At 39.0% G+C, this 22749-nt stretch overlaps 1 protein-coding gene across 4 annotated transcripts in view; it reads right to left on the bottom strand.

The window, feature by feature from the left end:
• Positions 1-22749, bottom strand: part of Zdhhc15 (zinc finger DHHC-type containing 15) — a 106071-nt gene that overhangs the window by 18934 nt on the left and 64388 nt on the right. For 3 of the 4 annotated variants that reach the window (XM_008837676.3, XM_017799249.2, XM_029565681.1), the window contains 2 exons: positions 21115-21218; positions 2066-2141 (listed from right to left, as the gene is read on the bottom strand). In XM_008837676.3, coding sequence (XP_008835898.1) covers positions 2095-2141; positions 21115-21218 — 151 coding nt within the window. In that variant the 3' untranslated portion in view covers positions 2066-2094. Of the gene's footprint in view, positions 1-1980; positions 2142-21114; positions 21219-22749 lie in introns of all 4 variants that reach the window. The other variant, XR_003850272.1, reaches the window with a different exon arrangement.

The raw sequence follows: 22749 nt of genomic DNA, 5'->3' as shown, positions 1-22749 counted from the left end.
GATTCAAAGACTTTCTTTTCCTCCTTGAGATAAGAGTTATGCAATCTGGGAGTCTTTTATATAGACCCACTGAAGGGGTACTCCAATTGCCTCATCCTGTGTCCCTGTTCAGCATGGAAGAAGTCAGAGCGGTCTGCAATTTGGGTAACCTCTTCAGAGGATGGTGTCTTAAAGGTAGGAGGTAGGAATTGGCTAGGCGGTTAGGGTAAAGAGATCCCAAAGAAAAGTAACCAGTTTCTTGGCTAACTCACAATGACCTTGGGCCTCTTAGCAACCTACTCCATTGCAAAGGTCAAAAATGTCAAAAATCTTTGGGAGCTTTTATCTAATTCTTAAAAGGTTTTAGGGTTACCTATTCAGAAGGGGGAATGTTAGAGTAGCCAAAAGCTCCATTAAAAAATAAATTAAAGAAGAAGAAGGAGTACATTAAGTTTTCAGAAAAAAAGTGATGGGGAAATATGGGAGGAGTTGGAGGGGAGCGAGGGGGCATGGATTTGATCAAAACACCTTTTATGCATATATGAAATTCTCAATAAATTATTTTTTTTAAATAAAATATTTAGTCCACTGTTTCCTCTAACATTCTTTTATTATTATCAGAACATGACTTTGTTGTTCCCATAAAAACCCGTCATCTCATTTATTTGGATAGTGTTCCCTGGAAAAGGTACTGCTTACCTAGGAAAGTATATGCAATGTACCTCCATGGTTTAAATTAATTCAAGGTACTATTGAAAAAGTGAGGGAGTTCACATGGTAATCTAAGTTTAAGAAATATTTTATTCAACTTTTGTGGATTTATAATATTCCTCAGCATATTAAAAATCCTAACAAGTACTCCCAAAAGAGTAAGGTTCCATGATTTGCCAAAAGAGAAGATATTACTAGATATTATAATTTATATTACCACAACATCAAGTGTTTCATCAAGGATTTTGATAAGAAAACAGACTTAATTGTTCATTATTTTAAGCTTCCATTATTAGTGAAGCTGCATAGCAATAGCCTGCCCAATTTTGAAATGTGGTGTTACAATGGACGCTGCATGATTTGCAATCAGACAGCCCTGGGTTGTAATCTTAGGCTAGCTGTTTACTAGCTGTGTTATCTCTGCAAGTGCTTTCACACTTCTTTCTGTACTTCAGTTTTCTCATAAGTAAAATGGCAATCATAACATTCACCTCAGAGAGTTGATGAAAGTATTAAATACTCCAAGTACTTAGCAAATAGCTAGCATATACAAGGTCTTATACAGTACTTATACTTGTGTTAGCACATAGCAGAAATTGTGTCAGGCAAAGGACTGCAGACCAGAGAACTATAAGCATTCCAAGATGCTTCTCAATAATTATCAACTTTTTCATGGGAAAATAGCTGAAATCTTGCCAGTCCAGAGACTTGAGCTCCAAGGTATTTCTTGTCTCTTTGGTTGTGAGCCTGAGCCTTTAATGGCTGCACCAGCTCTCCAGCCTGTGCTCCAAGGTATTTCTATAAATATTTCCTTTTAATACTGAATTACACTGGGCTTATTTACTTGTAACTATTGCAGAGAGAAGGATGTTCAGTTTCTCAGCAGGACAAAGAGAATCCTGTGCAAAAAGCTGCCTGCCACTGATAACAAATTAGTAGTATTTTAGGAGGCCTGGAGTCTGGGGAAGGTGCTTTTTGTCTGTTAGTGGGTAAAAGTAGGTTATTAGCAGACATAATAGAGTCAGCCATAAAGAACTTATTTGTAATCTGTATCATTTCAGAGACCTGGAATACACCACGACAAGGTTTATAATTCACAGTATGAGAGTAAATAACCTGAACGGGATATTTGGCTGTTTCTGGATCCCCTGGAGTCTTTTAGCACAAGTGAAGTGCGTGTGAATTTGTAGGGAATAAAGACATCTTTTTCAGTACATTGAACAAGGAAATTATGCATAGAACTTCTGCTTCTGTGTGCAATGAGAGCGAAGAATTTAACATCTTGCTCACCAGAAAGAACTCACTCCTTTTCCAGCTCTGCTCCCATGCATAGCAGTCCAGTTGCTGCTGAATGTGCCTCTCTCAGAATACTGACCTGTCTGGGATGTAGGAAATGTGTAACGGCTATGTTTCTGTTTCCACAGCAAGAGATGACGAGCCTTCTGGATAATCTGTAAGATTGAAAAGTACAAGTGAATCCTATGGCCTGAGTGTGTCCCTCAAAGGTTCTGTTTGTCCCCCAGTGTGACAGAGTTGAGGTAGTGGAACATGTTATAAATGAGCCTAGCAGAAAGCAATTAGGCCACTGGGGGTTCTGGCCTCAGAAGAGAATATTATACTACATATGGAACCCTGGATAATGCTGGTAAGAGAAGATTATTATAAAGTAAAGCTGCCCCCCATTGCTTGGCCTCTTCTACAGTGGCCATTTCTCTATTTCTGCATCAATTTGTGATGCAGACAGGGAGTTTGTTGTGACACTATCATGTTTTTTCAACCTCAGCAACCAGAATTGTGAGATACATAAACTTCTTTACTTGATCCAAATGCATAGGCTCTGGTAATTTGTTATGCTAACAGAAAATGGATCGAAATGGTAATCAAATGGCCCTGTGTCGTATATGGGTGGCTGTTATGTGGCATTTTTCCCTTCTTGTTCAATCCCTGTAGGCAGCAAACATCTATAAATCTCCAAAGACAGGTGTGTTGCATTGAAACATTTATAAACAGCCCAGACATTTACATTCTAAGAGCAATAGGTCTGCTGTACTATGAACTAAGATTATTTTATGTATCGGCATTACCTAATCCATAATAATGGGTGGTATTTGACTTAAATAGCTCTAATGACAGCTCAACACCATCTGACTTTAATGGAATGTTTTGGGTCTTGTTACTCACAAAATTACCCTGTCTTGCTGTTATTCCACTGGACATAATTGAGATAGCTATTATAGTATTTTAGGTGTTGGTGTGTTTCTGAAAAGGAATGAGGTATCTAGAAAATAAGAGGCTTTGGTATTAATAAGCAACATCATTTATGGTACAAATGTTTTATTTCTGACCTCCAGCTTTTTGGAAGAGGAAAATATACTCTGAATCAGCTTGCTTAATGTAAAGATAATCACTTTATTCATACTTCCAGCATAAAAATGTAATTGGAACTTTGAGATAAAGATGTTGACAGGGTTCATCCCCTAACAGTGCCTAGTGCATTCTCTTTTATGACATCATTGTGCCATTCGCAGTGCCACCAGAAGGGTGTCAGTCTTTGAAGACTGACGCTAACTAGCCAGGTGGTCTACTTTTACCATGGCAAGTTGGCAAACTCATGCCACTGAGTTCATCAGGCAGACTCCAGACACAAGGTTGCTTTCTTTCAGCAAAAGGAAAAGTGGAAGTGGTTCTAAAAAATGTTTGTCCTTGGCATCATGACCCTATAGTGGGCATAAAATTCTGTCTTGTTTGGAATCTCAGCTATAGTCTCCCTCTCTCTCTTTCTCCCTCTTCTCTTTCCCTTGTTTCTCCCCTCCTGTCAGGACTCCTAGAGCAGTTTAGCTCCATGTGTCTTGTGTGAATTATTCTTTCCCCTGTGTTACATGCTTCTTCATGTATGTGTCTTATGACAGCTTCTCAAGGACAAGCCTGGGAAGAGCTAGTCTCTGACTGGCCCATAGCACAGTCCATCACAAAGGCTCACATGAGGCAACTTCGGACACTACTGGAGAAATAAATGAGTGTGTCCAGAGACTAAGTGGATCAATATAGTCAATTTCAAACATTTATGTTAGCAGAAAATTGGTTTTTAAATTGAAATATTACATGGAAATCATGTAAAAATCATGTATAAAATTGATGTGTAATCCGACTGCAGCTGAGCATGGAGTACAGTTTCACTGCTTCTTTCTTGCTGACCTAAATCGTGAATATCAAAGCATTTTCAAGTTCTATCTCTACTCATTGTATACAAGCTAGATGTGATGCTCTCTCTCCTTCCCTCTCTCTTTATCTCTCTCTTTTCAAGGTCTTCCTATGAACTGGCAATCTGGCTGCCTCATCCTCCCATGTGCTAGGATAACAGCTGAGTGCCACCATGCTCACCTAGCTTTAGGCTATTCTTGCCATAGAATTTGAACAGAAATCATGTATTGCAGCTGGATCTTCAGTTAATGAGAGAGAGTAGTTCATGTTTGCAAAACAAAGGGAAAAATAGGCTGCATGTGCTCAAAGGTATATTTCATCAACATTCTACCAAGAAGGCAACTGAAAGATGTAAAAACAACTCTAAGTGCAAAAACCTTGCTTTGTTGCTCCTAGAGGTGATGCTAATGAACTCATCTGATACTCATTCCTTGCTGATGGTTGGCTGTCTCAATAATTTTGAGGTGTGATTTGACAGCAAAATCTTCCCGAAGTTGGTTGTTTTTAGGATTCTGCTAAGTGGGTTTTACTTTTTTCCTTGGTGACTCACACTCTTATTTGGCACAATAACACATCCATTAAACAATTATTTGAATTAAAACCTTGCTCTTGTGGGTGCTGGTGCCTTAGATGACAAACTTGATTATCAATTTCTTTCATGGTTTCATTCCCAAGGTGAGGTTAAGCTAAGGCTGCACAGGCAAGGAATAAATTGAAAAAAATGAGACAGATACTTCCGAAAATTGTGCTCTGCATAATAGAAGACAAATACAGGATTTAGGAAGTCAATTCACTACCTCCTACCATCTGTATCTACACGGCTTCCTCCATCCCACCTGCTCTTGCAGCTCATGCAGTAGTGATATTTCACTATTGTTCAATCTAAACGACATGCATTTAGTCTTATTATATCCTGGCTCAGTTGTTTTTTATTTCCTGCCTTCTTTAAGCTCTATCTCCTCCCTTTATTTAAAATTCTTGCTCCCACCTGAACCTTTGATATTCTATGAAGTGACTATGCAATGTGTGTGTGTGTGTGTGTGTGTGTGTGTGTGTGTGTGTGTATTTCTAGCCACTGGTTTTCAGAAATTGTGGGGACCTAAAGGCCCCACCTTGCAGAGGTCTGAGAGGAAGTCACTGGGGTGAGGCCTGACTTGTTTTGAAAGTCTGAAGGATACTTCTGCACTGCTGAGGAGTGCATGATCAGTGCCTGAACATCCTTAAGATACACCCTCAGGGGGGAGGGGGATTTCCAGATGCCTTTATAAGCTCTGTAACACCTGCAATAAATGAGTCCCTGCTTGACTAGGCTCCCCATTGCGCCTGAGTGTTCCTGGTACTGGGGGTGGCATGGGCTGGCGAACGGCGCGCTTACTCATCCCCAATCATCATTACGTGGGGGTCGCTGGTTCAAACCCCCCCCACAAGAAATCAGGAGGAGGAGGGGAAGGATACAATATGGAGCATCCAAGAACTTGAGTTGTGATTGCTTCATGACCTTACATAAGTCACATTTCTTATCTCAATCAATTCCAATTCTTCCTGTATAACAGTGCTTGAGTAATCTTTCTAAAAAGTATCGTTAATTATATAAATACTAACTGAAAGCTATAATATTAATATATACTTCCTATTCTATCAAGTCTACCAAACCCTCTATCATCTGGGCACTTCTTACCACCATTATGACTGCTATAATGCTCATCTTGTGCTTCAGAAGGGAAACACTCCTTAATGTTCTTATCACATTCAATTGCATCTATTACATATGTGTCATTTCTTTGTTCGTAGACCCTATCCTATGTTACCTATCCTAATGACATCTAGCTTAAGTCCTGCCTCTTCCTTACATCTCTCACTAGCACTTCCTCCCTTTTATTGATATACTCAATGTTTAAGCATTAATACTAATCACACACTTAACATGTGAATCATACAGTGCTTAGTACAAGGCCACACCTACTTTAGCCATGTAATTGCTACCATCCCCCTTTTTTTTGGTCTTTTTGAGACAGGGTCTCCCTGTAGCATCCCTTTTAGGGTAATGCGAATAGCATATTATGTGTTGGACTTAGGTACTTTTCTTAACTTTCCCTACAATTGTGAATTCTCTAAAGGTAGAGAGCTGCATTTACTTATCTTTGTATCTCTCCACAGTACTATGTTTAAATTATACCCTCAGGAAGTGCTATCAGAATTGAACATATTGACTGAAGACTTGCATTTTTTCAGGAAAACATATTATTTAGGCACTAAAGGCTGGCTAATGTAGGTAAGGAAGTAAAAGGAAGACTATGACAACACTTCAAAAGGTGAGTTTTTTTAAGTGCTGAGGACATGGATACTCTCAACTTGTTTATAAACATTGGAACAAGTCACTAGCAGATAACCTAGCTACACAAAAGACTAGCCCCTCTCTAACCCAGTATATTATGTTTGATGCTTTCTGGCTTAGGATTTCTACTCTTGAGAAAAGGAAAGCAACAAGAGTGATAATGGGTTGTTTATAGGCCAGTAGTCAAAATGCTAGGTAGAGGTGATAAAGGGGAAGACGTTAAATGCTTATAGACAGAATACACAAAGGAAGAAATTTGGTCCCAGAATGTAGAAGCTATGTTAATAATGTCAGTATACCATTGCCTTTAGTATATAATAGTATTCCTTTTAAAAGGGGGGAAAACTCCTTTTAAGTGTAGTGCTTGAAAGTCTTGCAAGAGCAGTAAGACAAGAGAAGGAAATTAAAGGAGTACTAAATGGAAAAGAAGAGCTCAAATTATCTCTACTTGCAGATATGATATTATACATAAGAGATCCCAAAAATTTTACTATAAAACTCTTAGAAATGATTAATACTTTCAGTAAAGTGGCAGGTTACAAAATCAACTTATAAAAATCAGTAGCCTTTCTATATACCAATAACAAGCAATCATAAAAAGCATTCAAGGAAACCCTCTTGTGCACAATAGCTTCAAAAAAATAAAATATTTAGGAAGAAACCTAACCAAAGACATTAAGGATCTCTACAATGAAAAATTCAAATCTCTAAAGAAAGAGATAGAGGAAGATACTAGGAAATGGAAAGACCTACTATGCTCATGGATTAGTAGAATCAATACTGTGAAAATGATAATCTTACCGAGAAATTTATAGATTCAATGCAATGCCAATCAAAACACCCACAATATTCTTCATAGAGCTTGTAAAATCTTCTTAAAATTCATATGGAATCACAAAAGACCCCAGATAGTCAAAACTTGGGCAAGACCTTTTCTTGGGCAAAAAGAATAATGCTGGGGGGGGGGGAAATCACCATACCAGATATTAGGTTATATTACAGAGTTATAGTCATAAAAACCACACGATATGGGGACAAAAATAGACAAGTAGATCAATGGAACACAATAGAAGACCCGAACATTAGTACATGCAATTTCAGCCACTTGATAATACTAAAGCTGCAAAGAACACACAATGAAGGAAAGAAAGCATCTTCAACAAATGGTGCTGGCAAAACTGGACCTCCACCTACAGAAGAATGAAACTTGACCCTTATCTTTCACCCTGCACAAAAATCAATTCAAAATGGATCAAAGAACTCAATAAAAAACCTGAAACTTGGAAACTGCTAGAAGAAAACAAAGGCAGTACTCTCCAAGGTATAGGAAAGGACTTTTTAAATTGGACATCAGCTTCTCAGGAATTAAGGGCAACAATCAATAAGTGTGACCTCATAAAATTACAAAGCTTCTGTACAGCATAAGAAACAACCAAGGAAGGGAAGAGGAAACCCACTGAGTGGGAGAAAATCTTTACCAGCTACACACCCGATAAAGGATTAATATCCAGAATATACAAAAAATCAAAAAACAAAGAAAGAATAAAATAAGTGACCCAATAAAAAGATGGGCTACAGACCTGAACAGAGAGTTCTCAAGTGAAGAAATAAAAATGCCTAAGAAGCACCTTAAAAAGTGCTCTACATCCTTAGTAATAAAAGAAATGCAGATAATGCTAGAGCTGGGAGACATCTGCCAAGAAGACCTGCCTACAGGGAGTGGTACCAGCCCCAGAGAGAGATGTATGCTACACACAACAAAGCTGGAGAGTCTGAGCCATCTAATCTCTTTGGAATTAAAGTCCCAGAAGTCAGATGTGGTGTTTGTCCTGCTGGGTTTTGGTCCCATATTTCCTCACTATGCCTTTTGGAACGGTAATGTGTATTCGGTTTCACTGTATATTGGGAGTGTGTAATTTGTCTTTTGATTTCACAGGGCCTTACAGTTAAGAAATTGCCTGGAGTCTCAGAAGAGACTTTGAACTGTGGACTTTTGAGTAGTATTGAGACTGGTAAAGACTGGGGACTTTTAAGATTGGACTAAATGCATTTTGCAATTTATATGGTCATGAGCCTATGGGTGCCAGGGAATAGAATGTGATGGTTTAAATGAGAATGTTCTCCATAGGCTCCAAGTATTTGGACATTTTGTCCTCAGTTAGTGGCACTGTTTTGGGAGGTCTTAGAAGGTGTGGCTATGCTGGAGGAAGCACATCGCTGGGGTCAGGCTTAGAGAGTTCTTAAGCCTTGCTGGATCTCCAGTTTCTCTCTTGCTTCCTGTGCCTGCTTGAACATGTGAGAGCTTAACTTCTGCTGCCCCTGCTCCAGCCACCTCCAGCCACCATGCCTGCCTGCCTGTGGAGAAGGAACTGACCTGGAAGCCTTCTACCCGAAGTTTAGCTATCATAATGTTAGATGATGATATGCAAACTGCCAAGGGAGAAAAACAGTCAGTAGTCTAACTCAGCCCTACAGCCTAATAACCATAATAAGCAGTAGAGCAAACTACCTCTATTGGTGCAGTACTGGCACTGTTATCTTGGGGGTAATCAACAGCTTCTAATTGGACTTAAAGCCCTCTCAATGGGAGTGAACTCATGGGTGGCACTGTAAACTGAGCCAAATACATGTGGCAGGATAGGACATAGATCCTAGAGAAAACCCTATCTCTTTCATATCTCTAGACAAATGAAATTTCTTACCATATGCTAAATATGGATCCTTATATTTACAGACAAGCATACCATATAGCACTCATCAAAGAAGCTTCATTTTGCAACAGATGGAGGCTACTGCAGAATTCCACAACTGGTGAGACACAGAGAGTATATGTCTGAGAGGTGCCTATAACTAGGTGACTCATCTACAGTTGAACCTCTACACCTAAGCCTCATGTAACATGAACAAGGAGTAGAGAGAAAATTAATGCATCCTTCAACTCTCACCAGCAAAGCTTCCTTATTCAACAGGGTGTGATACACATGGAAGGCCACACCTGGCCAAGTTTTAAAGAATAAGAGACTGCAGAGTGTGTATCCTTGGATAGGGCTCCTATATTGAACCTCACTCACCCAAGGCTCAGGGACCATTGTGGAAGAGGGGGCAGAAAGATTGTAAGAGCCAGGGCTGGTTCATGAACACAGAGAAGCAGAGGCTTTCAGGACACCAGAAGCTTACACGTGTGAACTTGTGGCAATGGTGGCATTGAGCAGAGGACCCATGCCAATTCAATTAAACAAGGTCCTGGAGGGGAGGAGAGAAATGGGTGGTGGGCTGACCCTAGACTTGGAATTACTGGAGACTGATTGCTACTGGGTGAGGGAGAGCATGCCTTATATACAATCTCTAGATGGGCTGACTAGTATATAGTGGATGAATTTACATTGAAGGACATCTGGGTACAAATGATTGATAGGATAGGACTTAACATATACAGCAGAATACATGAGGTCTGGTGGGGGGATGGGGGAACATGGATCGGTGAGGAAGTCTAAATTTTATTAAGAACTATTGTATGAAATTACAAAAGCTCAACAAAAAATTTAAGAAAACAAATAAAATGGGGGAAAGAAACTATTTGGTGAAAAATTTTAGATTGTGGTTATTCAGCTTGACTTTTACTCCTCAGTATCAGGTGGGCTCATCCCAATATCCCACATTCAACTTAGTGGCTGGGAAATATTTCCTATGCTAGAGCTTGGTTCGTGTTTTTTCATTCTTCTAATTCTGGTGAATGAGGCACAAGAACTGAGGGAATTTTATTTCAAACAGAGCTTTAAAAGGTATATTAACTGAAAAGAAAATTGGAAAAAGGAGAGATATCTAGTGGTGTAGTAATTAAGAGTTTGGATTTGGGGCCAGGATCTATTACTCTACTGTGACTTTGAGTTTCTCTGAACTTGAGTTTTTTATTCTGTTAAATGGGGTTATTGGGTATTTACAACCCAAAGTGATTATGATTACTAAATGTCACAAAACGTAAAGGTCATTTGGCATGTAACAGGTCTTCAACAAATAATCGGTCTCTGACTTCAATGAATTCCCATCTAGTCCACCAGTGCTCAAAGCTTTGTACTGGAGCAAGGCTATTTTCCCTGTCACAGAGCTTGGGAGTTTCATGAATTGCACCTCTGACATTCCTTTTTCCTCCTCGTCTTCCTCATCTTCCTCCTCTTCCTCCTTCTCCTCCTCCTCCCCTATTCCTCGTCACCTTCTTTCTCCTCTATTCTTTACCATCAATCCAGACTTTATCTAATATTTAAGACACAAATTTATTTATGAAGTCTTTCATGATCAGAACAGGAAACCAAGCTTATATTTAATTTCTTTCTTTTGTTTTTGGTACTTTTTGAGACAGGGTCTTCCTGTAGCCCCAGCTGGCTTGGAACTCACTATGTAGACTAGGTTGGCCTTAAACTCACAGAGATCCGCCTGCCTCTGCCACCCAAGTGCTGGGATTTAAGGCTTGTGCCACCACACCCAGCATCTTCAATTTCTAATGCACAAATTTTATTATTCTGTTCATTTGGTCAATAATATTATGCATTGTGTTTTGTTAAGCAATTGTTCTTTCTTGTTTTTGAGATAGAGTTTCATTATAGATAGTCTCAAACTTACAACCTTCCTGCCTCAGCCTGCAGAGTTTTGATATATGTGCATTATCTCCTAAATAAATTGAAGTTATTTTCTCCTTCCCCCTCATTTTTTCTATGATAATTTTGGTTAACAATACAGACATCTTACTCCAGAATCATACTGTTTTTTGTATATAGGAGTAAGAGGGAAAATAGCCTGTTGAAAATGTCTAATAAGAATATTACTCATGGGAAGATTAATTTGGAAGGTGTTAGCATAAGTCCAGGTATCTTGAATTCCTATGTGGAAAGCTAGCAAAGAGTTTATTTCATCTAAGGACTTTTCCATAGCTGTATCCATATATTGTTACTACAACTCAAATGACTGAAGACATTTAAAATAATTTCACGTGTGAATTTAATATGGGACCATGTTCGCCTCCTGTGGTAGCATCTGAAAGTCCACAGGTGTAAAGACCTGAGGAGATAAGTGAGGTAATAATGATTTCTTCAAGCAAAATTCAATGACTGTCTCTGCCTGGAAGATGACTGAACAGAATCTAACCCACAGAGGCTTTTTTAAAGTAACAAAGACCTTGATGGAAAGGCCTCTTGTCTCTCAACCAGTGCTCTTGTGTACAGGGTCTGCTTGGAGAGTTTAAGTTCTTATGAAGAGAAGGACTCTCGCCAGTCCCCTCAAAAGGTCCAGGGTTTAGAGTAATTCTTGCCACATGATGACAGGGTATTTTCATAGGAGAATCACTTCATCATATCCTGAAAACATTTTCCTCTTATAATCCTCTAATCAAAAAACTTCAGTAGCTCCTGATCACCTACAGAATAAGGTTTTTGGTCTTGTGTCCAAGGGTCCACCCAATTAGATACCAATTTACCTGCGGTGTACCAATCTGCTTATTTGGTCAATAACTCTGTTTTGTTGAGCAACTTTTCATGTTTTTAGTATTATCTCATCCAAATAAGGCAGGGCCCTTGAATTCAAAGACTATACTATTTAATGCTCATTATGAGTCCAATGTCCCAACTTCATACAGAGAATGCTCTCTGTACATGACTATGTATATGCCCTCTGACTATGTCTATTTCTTTTGTTATTCATTCCAACAGGTGTCTTGTCATTGCAGGAGAAACTACCAGATTAAAAATAAGTCAGAAATTTGTTCGACCTTGAGTAATACTAATGAGTATGGTATAAAGTTTGTACAAAGTAGAAGGAAATTAGACAGATTCAAGACTTAATTGATGTGTTTCCTGAGAGCCTATATATAAAACACTTCATACACTAGGGGATAAAGTCAATACTACTCCAGATAACTGTTTAGCATTTTAAGTAAGGAGATTATTTCCTCCAAGTGTTATTTGTCATTAACACTAGTAGATTATATTCACAAATTCAAGCAAAATTTTTCTTTCATAGTATAGGTTTTTTAAAACTTTGATAAAACATCCCCTGGGGACATAATTTAAAAAATATCAAATGATATTAAAGTGTTCATTTCCAATCTTGTTAGTGGGAGGTAAAAGAAATGGCTAGTTAAGGAAAGTTCAGGTCTTTTACTACTGATGTTTTGGGAAATACTTTTATTTATTTTTAAAAATTGTTAGTATTTTATTTTATGTGCGAGTGTGTTGCCTGCATGTATGTAAGTGCAACCATGCTATGCAATGCGAACAGAGGTCAGAAGAAGGCATTGGGTCCCCTGGAATTGGAGGTTCGGATGGTTGTCAGCTGCCATGTAGTGATGGTGGTGCTGGGTATTGAACCAGGGTCCTGTTCAATAGCAGTCAGTGCTCTTAACTGCTGAGCCATCTCTCCAGCCCCAGAAATCTTTATCTTATCATAGTTATCACTGATACAGAATGCTTGGAATAAGCTGTGCAGAATTACCTAGGGGTATGATCTTGACCTGAATTCCTATTTATCTTAAAGTATTTCTGGCTAAGAACATCTCAAGAGCAGTTAATATCATTATTCAATCACGGATGATGATAAAAGAGTTACTTCCAAGTAACATTAGCCAGATGGTGGAGTATGATACCTTGGCCTTTTTTTCTCCTACAAACAGCAAAAAACTGGAATCCATCCATGAATAAAATAACTCCAGAAGAACTCAAGAGTCCACTTAAAGAACTGTAACCATACAGTAAAAGAAAGAACCCAAGAATAATCACACAAAATGGTAAGGACAGTTTCATTTTGCCCATATTCTCTCATGCTCTACACTGGCACATCACAGTAGAGAGATAGACTAAATTTAACCAAAGAAGTAAAAGATACATATATTAAAACCCATACCACAATAATACATGAAACTGAAGAAGGAAAAAATAAATGGTAATATATCTTGCCTCCACAGATTGGAAGAATCAGCATGGTTAAATTGTCCATACTACCTAAAGGAACTGATAGATCTGATGCAATCTGGATCAAAATTCCAACAGCACTTTTTTTTTAACAAATTAAAAAAAAAACATAAAATTTGTAAAGAGCTACAAAAGATGTCAAATAGCCAAATAAATCCTGATTTATTTAAAAAAAAAACAGAGTTGGAGACATCATACTACTTGATTTTGAATTATATTACAAACCTATGATAATAAAAACAGCATAGAATTAGCAGACACATAAAACAAAGGAACAGAAGAGATCTAAGAAACAAACCTAAGCATATACTTTCAATTATCTTTAACAAGGGTGCCATTAATATACTTGAAACTATAAGACTATTACAAGACAGCACATGGGAAAGTCTCCTGATCTACCTGCCACAGACTTGCCTACTACCCTGGGAGAACCTGAAGCACACATCAAATAACTTTTCATACCTGAGAAAAAAGCAACTAAGCTACATCAACAGTATAAACAGAACCAAACTCCAATTAAATAAAGGCAGACTAGAATTTCATATCAGACACACAACCAACAAAAGACATCGATATGCCCAAATGACAATGTAAAAATATAAATAATATAAAAAACAAAGAGAATATGTCCCCAACAAAACCCACCAGTCTACAGAAGTGTATGTACTACATGACAATCACCCAGAGGAACCTCACAAGACAGAATTTTTAAAAAATATGATTTATTATTATTTTTATTTTATGTGTATATGTGTACTGTCTGCATGTAGGTAAGTGCACCCATGTCGTGCAATGCCCGTGGAGGTCAGAAGATGCTGTTGGATCCCCTGGGACTGGAGTTACGGACAGTTATTAGCTGCCATGTGGGTGCTGGGATTTGAACCCGGGTCTTCTGCAAGAACAACCAGTGTTCTTAACCACTGAGCCATCTCTCCAGCCCCATACAAGACGGAATTTAAAAGAACAATCATAAACATGATCAAAGAACTTAAAGAACACAGAAACAACTCAAAGAACTCAGAGTATAGGTATAAACTCATGACTGAAGCTCAAGAAAATACAAATATATGGTTGAATTAAATACAATTTAAAACAATTCATAACTTGAAAAGTAAATTCACAAAAGAGATAGAAATATTGAAGAAAATGCAAGCCAAAATGAAGATGAAATTGAAAAATTCAATGTCAGTTTGAAATGACAGAAGAAAGCCTCACAAGAATGAATGAAATGGAAAAGAGACTATCAAGACAGGACGACAAAAAAACTGGACCGCTCAAGCAAAGATTATGAAAATTTTTAAAATTTATTTTGAACTGATACATAAAGTTGTAAATACTTAAGGGGTACTAGGTGATGTTTAAGAACATCTATCCATTAATAGTACTCAAATTAATAGAAACATATCTGTCTCTCCGTGCTGGGTAGCTTTAGTGTCAACTTGACATACCTGGGTTGAGGGAGCCTCAATTGGGGAATTGCCTCCAATGGACCAGCCTGTGGCCATATCTGTGGGGGAATTTTCCTAATTGTTGAGTAATGGGGGAGGGCCCATCCCACTGTGGGTGGTGCCACCCCTGGGCAGGTGGGCCTATGTTGTATAAGAAAGCGGGCTGAGCATGGGCCAGGGGAGCAAGCCAGTAAGCAGCGTTCCTCCATGTCCTGTGCTCCAGCTCCTGCTTCCAGGTTACTGCCCTGAGTTCCTACCTTGGGCTCCCTGATGAACTGTGACCCAGGAGATGTAGGCTGAATAACCCCCCCAAAGAATACAGGAATGGAATGTGCGGGAAATGTGGAACACCAAGAAAAGACCAAATCTATACATCAAAGACATAGAGGAAGGAGAGTAAGCTCAGATCAATGGCACTGTCCAGCTCTTCAACAGGATTATAGAAGAAAACCTCCCTAAATTAAGGAAAGACATGCTCATACAAATACAAGAAGCACACCAAACACCAAAAAGTAGGTACTAGAACAGAAACTCCCCATGGCATATAAGAGTAAAAACACTAAAAGTACAGAACAAAGAGACGATACCGAAACTGGCAAGAGAAAAACATCAAGTTACATATAAAGGAAAACCCATCAGAATTACAGCTCACTTCACAATGCAAATTTTAAAAGTCAGAAGAACATGGAGCAAAGTATTCCAAGTTCTAAATGTCCATAGATGCCAACCCAGAATAGTTTGCCCAGCAAAACTTTCGGTCATAGTTGAAGGGGAAAGAAAAATCTTCCATGATACAATTAGGCTGAAATAATTCATGTCCACCAAACCAGCTCTACAGAGAATACTCAAAGCAATACAAAAGACTGAAGAAATGAATGTCCATACCCAAGACTACAGAAAGAAAACAAATCAAGGTATACTTGTAGAAACACAAAATAGGACTAAGAACACAAATAGAAAATAACAGTAACCAATACAGATCTTTCAATAATAGTTTTAAATATCAATGGCCTCAACTCCTCAGGAAAAAGACACAGACTAGTTAATTGGATTAACAAACAAACAAGAATGTCCATACCCAAGGCTACAGAAAGAAAACAAATCAAGGTATACTTGTAGAAACACAAAATAGGACTAAGAACACAAACAGAAAATAACAGTAACCAATACAGATCTTTCAATAATAGTTTTAAATATCAATGGCCTCAACTCCTCAGGAAAAAGACACAGACTAGTTAACTGGATTAAGAAACAAAATTCATCACTCACAGAAAATCAGCTAGAGGTATGTGCCAGGCAAGTGGCCTCAGGGCCTGAGGTGCACCAGCTCCCAAGAGACTGAGAGTGGATGTTGGATCATGTGAGGAACCTTATCACATAAGATGAATATTTTCCCCTGTATTGATCTCAAAATTCTGAACTTCTGATTTGGCAAGTAAGAAAGAAAATAACCAAGGAACCAAGATGGTGGCCTTGAGCTGTGCGTGCAGGAGCACTGCTGTTGGTGTGGAAGCTCTGTGGAAAAGGATTTAAAACATCACCTCAGCAATATGATAGCTCATCACTTGCTCCCCTGATATGGAAAAGATGTGAGGGCAGGGGACACCAAGAGGGCCAAGTGGATCCTTGACCATGAGGAAGAAAACTCTCAGGTCTGTTTGCCCTTTCTCTAGAGGGCAGGGATGCGCCCTCAGCCTGTTCACTCATGCTGGTGAGCAGGCAGAGCTGAGTCTTCAGTATGGCTACTCTTGCCCTTCGGGTAGAGTTGTACCCTTGGTCTTGCCGCTTTTGCCCCATGGGGGAGCCCCAGAGGGTGGAGCTGCACCCTTTGCCTGGCTGCCAGCTGCTCCTACTCCTGGGGAACTGGGGCACCGAACTTGGGCAAAACGTGGCCAGGGAGCAGGCACAGCCAGGAAGTAATTGTGACGGCCCCAACGCGTTGCACTCTGAAGCACTTCTCTTGCTGGCGGCTGTGCCCTGTGAGTGGTCACTGCACAGCACGCCCATGGTCAGCCTGACCATCATCATCCAGTGGCTGCAGCCGTCAGCAGCAATAGGAACCTAAGAAGTCTACAAATTTTAGAAAATATGCTAGAGGACACTGGTGTAAAGCAGTTGGATGAAGTTGTGAAGCATTCCAACTGCCACTCAGAAAATCTTGGGATGCAAGCCTGTGAACTCACCGTTCCTGCTGTGAGGACCTAGCTGCTGCTTTTTCCCACAGTAATACCCTGTGGGGGAATCTACCTATTGGAGAAAGCCTTGGACCACAAAGGGGTGACTATTCTGAGTGATGCCCTGAAACAGCCCAAGTGTAACCTGTATGCACTCCTGCTGCAAATACCTGTGATGGGGGAAACCCTAGTGTTTCTAATCATGGAGGAAGAGTGAAATCCCTACTTGACAGTCCTAAGCAGTGTTTAAGAGAAACAGAAAACATGTGTGAAAATTCCATCCCATGAAACCAGGGTGTATTCTGACTCGAAACCATGAACAATGGAAAGGGAGTGGGCCCTTACTTTTGCCCAATTCCATGTAAGAATTATAGATCAATGATATTCTAATGAGATATGATTTCTCTGGCACCCAGTGAGATGTGTTGTGTAAAATGGATGGGGTTTTTAATTTACTAATAGAGGACATGAAGTGTGGGGTGGGGAGAGGTAAGGTGAGAGTGGGGATGGGGGAGGGGGTGTGAATATGATGAAAATACATTGTATGAAACACTTGAATTAAAACAATTTTTAAAAAGAAACAAAAACTCATCATTTGTTGTCTGTAAGAAACTCATCTTACCTTCAAGGATAGGCACCACCTTAGGGCAAAAGAATAGAAAAAAAAATATTCCAAGCAAATGGCAATAAGAAACACACAGACATTGCCATCGTACTAGCTGACAAAATAGACTTCAAATTAAAATTAATCAGAAGAGATAAAGAAGATTTCTTTATTCTGATCAAAGAAATTATCAACCAATAAGACATTACAGTCATGAACATATATGCATCAAACTCTGGTGCACACAATTCCATAAAAATAGTACTACTTGACATTGTAAGATATAGATGAACTCCAACTCAGTAATAGTAGGTGACTTCAGTACCCCACTCTTTCCAATAGACAGGTCAACTGGACAAAGAATAGACAGAGAAACATCTTATTTAAAGGGTGTCATACATAAAAGGGACCTAATAGACATCTACAGAACATTCCACCCAAACACAAAAGAATACATATTCTACTCAGCAGACCATGGAAGTTTCTCTAAAATAGACCACATACAGGACACAAAACAAACCCCAACAAATACAAAAAATTTGAAGTAATTCCATGTATTCTATTGGACCACAGCACAATCTAGCTTAAAATCAATTGCAAAAGAAGTTCTAGTAACTACACAAACTCATGGAAATTAAATAACATACTCCTGAATGATGAATGAGTCAAAGAAGAAATCAAGAAAGAAAGAAAATACTCCCGGAACTAAATGAAAATGATAATACAACACAACAAAACCTCTGAGACACATTAAAAGCAGTCCTAAGAGGGACGTTTATGGCTCCAAGTGCCTACATTAAAAACTCAGGAAGAACACAAGTAAATGACTTGCGGTATAATGCAAGAATCTTGAAATGCAAGAAGCAACCAAATCCAAAATCAGCAAATGAGAAGAAATAATAAAAAAAAAATCAGACTGGAAATCAATGAAATAGAAAAAAAGAAAATAATGCAAAGAATCATCTAAGAGCTGGTTCTTTTAAAAGATAAACAAGATAGATCCTTAGCCTAGCTAACCAAAAGAATGAAAGAGGAAATCCAAATCAACAAAATCAGAGATGAAAGGGGAATTATCAGAACAGACACCAAAAGGATCCAGGAATACTTTAGAAACCTGTACTCTGTTAAATTAGAAAAATGTGAAAGAAATGGATGAATTTCCAAATTCAATGGAGCCACCAAAGTTAAACCAATAAAAGATCAAGAGTCCCATAACAAATAAGGAAATTGAAACAGTAATACAAAGCCTTCCAGCTAAAAAAAAAAAAAAAGCACAGGTCCAGATGGATTCAACAGCAGAATTTTACCAGTCCTTCAAAGAAGACCTACAATCAATACTGGCTAAATTATTCAAAGAGATAGAAACAGAGGGGGAACTCCAAACTCCTTCTATGAAGCCAGTATTACCCTAATACCAAAACCAGATAAAGACACAAAAAAAGAAGAAAACTATAGGCTCATATCCCTAATCAACAGAGATACAAAAATTTTCCATAAAATAATTGAAAATCTTATACAAACACACACCAAAACAATCATTCACCATGATCAAGTCAGCTTTATACTAGAGATGCAGGGATGGCTCTATATACATAAGTCAATAACTGTAATAAATGAACTTAAATACAAAAATCACAGAATCATCTCAATAGACACAGAATCCAAATGCAGTCATGATAAAAATCCTAGCGGGAACTGGACTGGAGGGGACATACCAGAACTTAATTAAGGCTATATAGAAAAAACCCACAGCCAACATCATTTTAAATGGAGAAAAACTTGAAGCATTCCATTAAAATCAGGAACCAGACAAAGCTGTTCACTGTCCCGACTCCTTTTCAGTATAGTGCTCGACACTACCGGTTACTGCTTTATTTCACCAGTTGCTAAAAACTACTCTCAGATGGTTGATATCCACAACATAAGCAAAGATTGGGGACCCAGAAGTAGGCATAGCAACAGGTCATGACAAAGAATAGAACTGGTGATGGGGATACATGACACGAGAACCTGATTTTTAGATCTTCACAGAAAGTCTCAAGATGACCCAATGATCTAATGAAAGAAATCGGAAGGGCAGAGTCCTCTTTTTAAATTTTTCCCTTTTCCCTATTACAGGTCTGTGTAGGCTTGTCCTCATATACCTTTTACTTTCTGGTGTATTTACATCGTTCTAAAAGATTATGAGTATTATATTTTAAAGAAAATTGATCCAATATGAATGAAGAAGGGTAGATAAGGGTAAATTGTTGCTCACTGATTAAACTGAAGCTTTGCAGGAAAGTAAATCACCATGAATGACCTGGGAAGACGATTTACTAACCCTCTTTTTTTTGGTCTTTTTTGAGACAGGGTCTCCCTGAAGCCCCAGCTCTCCTGGAACTCACTATGTAGACCAGGCTGGCCTTGAACTCACAGAGATCTGCTTGCCTCTGTCTCCCGAGTGTTGGAATTAAAGGCATGTGCCACCACACCCTGCTTGATTTACTAACACTCTTTATGCTAACACAGCACTGTTTATTATGTGTTCTGGTTTATATGTATAGTTTACACATGCTATCGCAAAGCTGGCAAGGAACTGCTGAAGCTACCATCTAGTACTCCTGTAACGGTTGGTATGTTCTTTCAGATATGTGTAGGGGTGTGTGTGTGTGTGTGTGTGTGTGTGTGTGTGTGTGTGTATGTGTGACATACATGCATACATATATACATGATTACAGTGTGAGGGTGCACATGCACATGCAAGTGTTTATAAGCATCTGTACACCTGCATGTGGAAGGCAGAGGTTGACGTTGGGAGTCTTTCTTGATTATTCTCCATCTTATATATTGAGGTAGGCTGTCTCATTGAACTGGAACTCACTGTTTCTGCTAGTCATGCTAGCCAGCTTGCTTTGGGAATTCTGTTTCTGCTTTTTGCACGGTGGTTACGGGGGGGCACCAGTCTACTTGAGTTTTACTGGGTACTGGGGATCTGAACTCAGGTCCTCACACTTGCATGGCAAGCATTTTATCTGCTCAGCCACCTCCCTTGCCCCTTTGGTTAGTCTTAATTGACAACTTGATGGTATTTAGAATCAACTTCAAGGTATGTCTGTGTGGGCATTTCCACAGAAGCTGCACTGAGGTTGGAAGACCTGCCCTCAAAGTAGATGGCATCTTCCAAAGGGCAGCCTGTATGTAAAGAGTTGGGAGGGAAAAATAGCGTCACCTGGTTGCATTCTCTTCCTCCTAAGCAAGTGAACCTATCACTGCTGCTTCCATCCTTGGCTGGCATCAGACTCTATTTCTTTAGCCTTCCAATGTGGTATCAATGGCAGTAGCTCTCCAGAAATCTTTCATTCTTTCAACACCAATATTGCACTGCTCAAAAGTCTAGCTTCATGGATTGAACAGCTACTATGTTTTTGCCTTTCCAGCATGGAGATGTTGATGTTGGACCACCCAGCCTCTACTACGTAAGTCTTTGTAATAAATCCCCTTTTATAAAACATGCATGTATTTTATTGGTTCTGTTCTTCAAGAGAACCCTGCCTAGTATAGCTACATTAGCTACCTGTGTTTGCTAAACAAATAAGGTTTCCATGCTTATAAAATCTCTCTTGACACGTTTTACTGCCTGCACTTCACACTGGTTCTATTAACATGGATAACAGAGTGTTTAGTCTGCTTTGTAGAGGAAAGACTTTCTTCTGACCCTACTTACCTCGATTGTCATCATCATTGTCTTCCCAGGGTTCTTCATTTGCTAGCAGTGGGTTCTGTGATTCATTCATAGACCTCATTGGGAAGGAGTGGCCATCCCCAGGGCTGGTGGGGGAAGAAAAACAGTGAACATTTGCAGCTGACATAACTTTCTTTTTCTAAATTAAAAAAAAAATTACACTTTTCTAAGCCAGGCAATAGTGGTGCTCACCTTTAATCCCAGCACTTGGGAAGCAGAGACAGGTGGATCTCTGTGAGTTCAAGGCCAGCCTGGTCTACATAGTGAGTTCCAGGCCAGCTGGGGCTCCAGGGAGACCCTGTCTCAAAAATACAAAAAATTTTACACTTTTCTTTATTGTGTGTTGTGGTGGTGGTGGTGTGTATGAGTGCACACATCAAAGCCAGAGTATAACTTCTGGAAGTTGGTTCTCTCCTTCCACCATGTGGATCCTCTGGTTTCAACTCAGGTCATCAACACCTTTACCTGATGAGCCATCTTGCCAGTCCAGGGAGAGCCTCATTCTGTAGTCTAGGGTGGCCTGGTACTTGCAACTTCCTGCTCAGCCTCTTTTTGATTTTCATATCACCATGTTCATCTAATAAAAACTTCTGTGAGAAGGTTTTCTTAGGATGGGATAGAATATGTATTTGGGGCTGTTTTGTTTTGGGGATTCTGCAGTCAAATGCTCTACTACTGAGCTATACCCTCTCAGTCTTGGGGATTCTTAGGAATGTTTAATCTTTTGTCTAAAGTCATGATAAAATACTCTATCAATAGCATTATCTTGTGCATGCTGAATTGATCTTAATCGCCTCATTTTGTTTGTCAGCATCAGTGTTGACCATTTTTATTTGCAAGAAATTTTAACTTGCTTTCCACAGTGCCCAGTATAGCAATATGCACACACAGGAAGTTTCATAAATACCATTTAATTATGATGATCTCAATTTATATCTCATTATCTTTCTGTTCAAATTATAAGGTCTCAAGAGAAACAAGAAGACTGAAAGTCACTGAACATAATGGAGAAAAGCTGCAGTGAATGGGTGACAGAATGCTCCAGTGCCCTGTTACTCATTTGACTTCTATTATAGAATGGTTATTAGGAGCCACAGGGAAGAGCCAGGATAAGGTATCTCTGCAGTGCAGATTTTGGGGACAATTATCCACATGTGGGTCTACTTTGTGGATATCTATGATAAGCTATGGTCATCTCTCTGATTAATTTCTGGCCATTCACAGATTGGAGGCATTGGAAGGAATCATGGTGGCCCTGGCCAGACATGGTTACAATTCGAATAGATGAGTCTATATAGCTGAATGTATTCTAACCCTGAATGACTTTTGGATTATTTGTTTGATACAACATGTACCTTTTCTTCTGTTCATGAATGCTATTAATTAAAAGTTTACACATTTTATTTATAGCACAATATAGAAAATGTCAGTATACTCATTATAAGTGAATTAGCTTTGAATTTTTAAAAAAATATATTTTATTATTTTTATGTGTGTATTGCCTGCATGCAGTTAAGTGCACCAGTGTCATGCAATGCTTGCGGAGGACAGAAGAGGCTGTCAGATTCCCTGGAACTGGAGTTAGGAACAGTTGTTAGCTGCCATGTGGGTGCTGGG

Source organism: Nannospalax galili, unplaced genomic scaffold (genome assembly GCF_000622305.1).
Source record: "Nannospalax galili isolate Female #2095 unplaced genomic scaffold, S.galili_v1.0 scaffold238, whole genome shotgun sequence".
NCBI lineage: Eukaryota > Metazoa > Chordata > Mammalia > Rodentia > Spalacidae > Nannospalax > Nannospalax galili.
The sequence above is the reverse complement of the archived record's forward strand: the minus strand, read 5'-3'. Positions and strand labels throughout refer to the sequence as shown.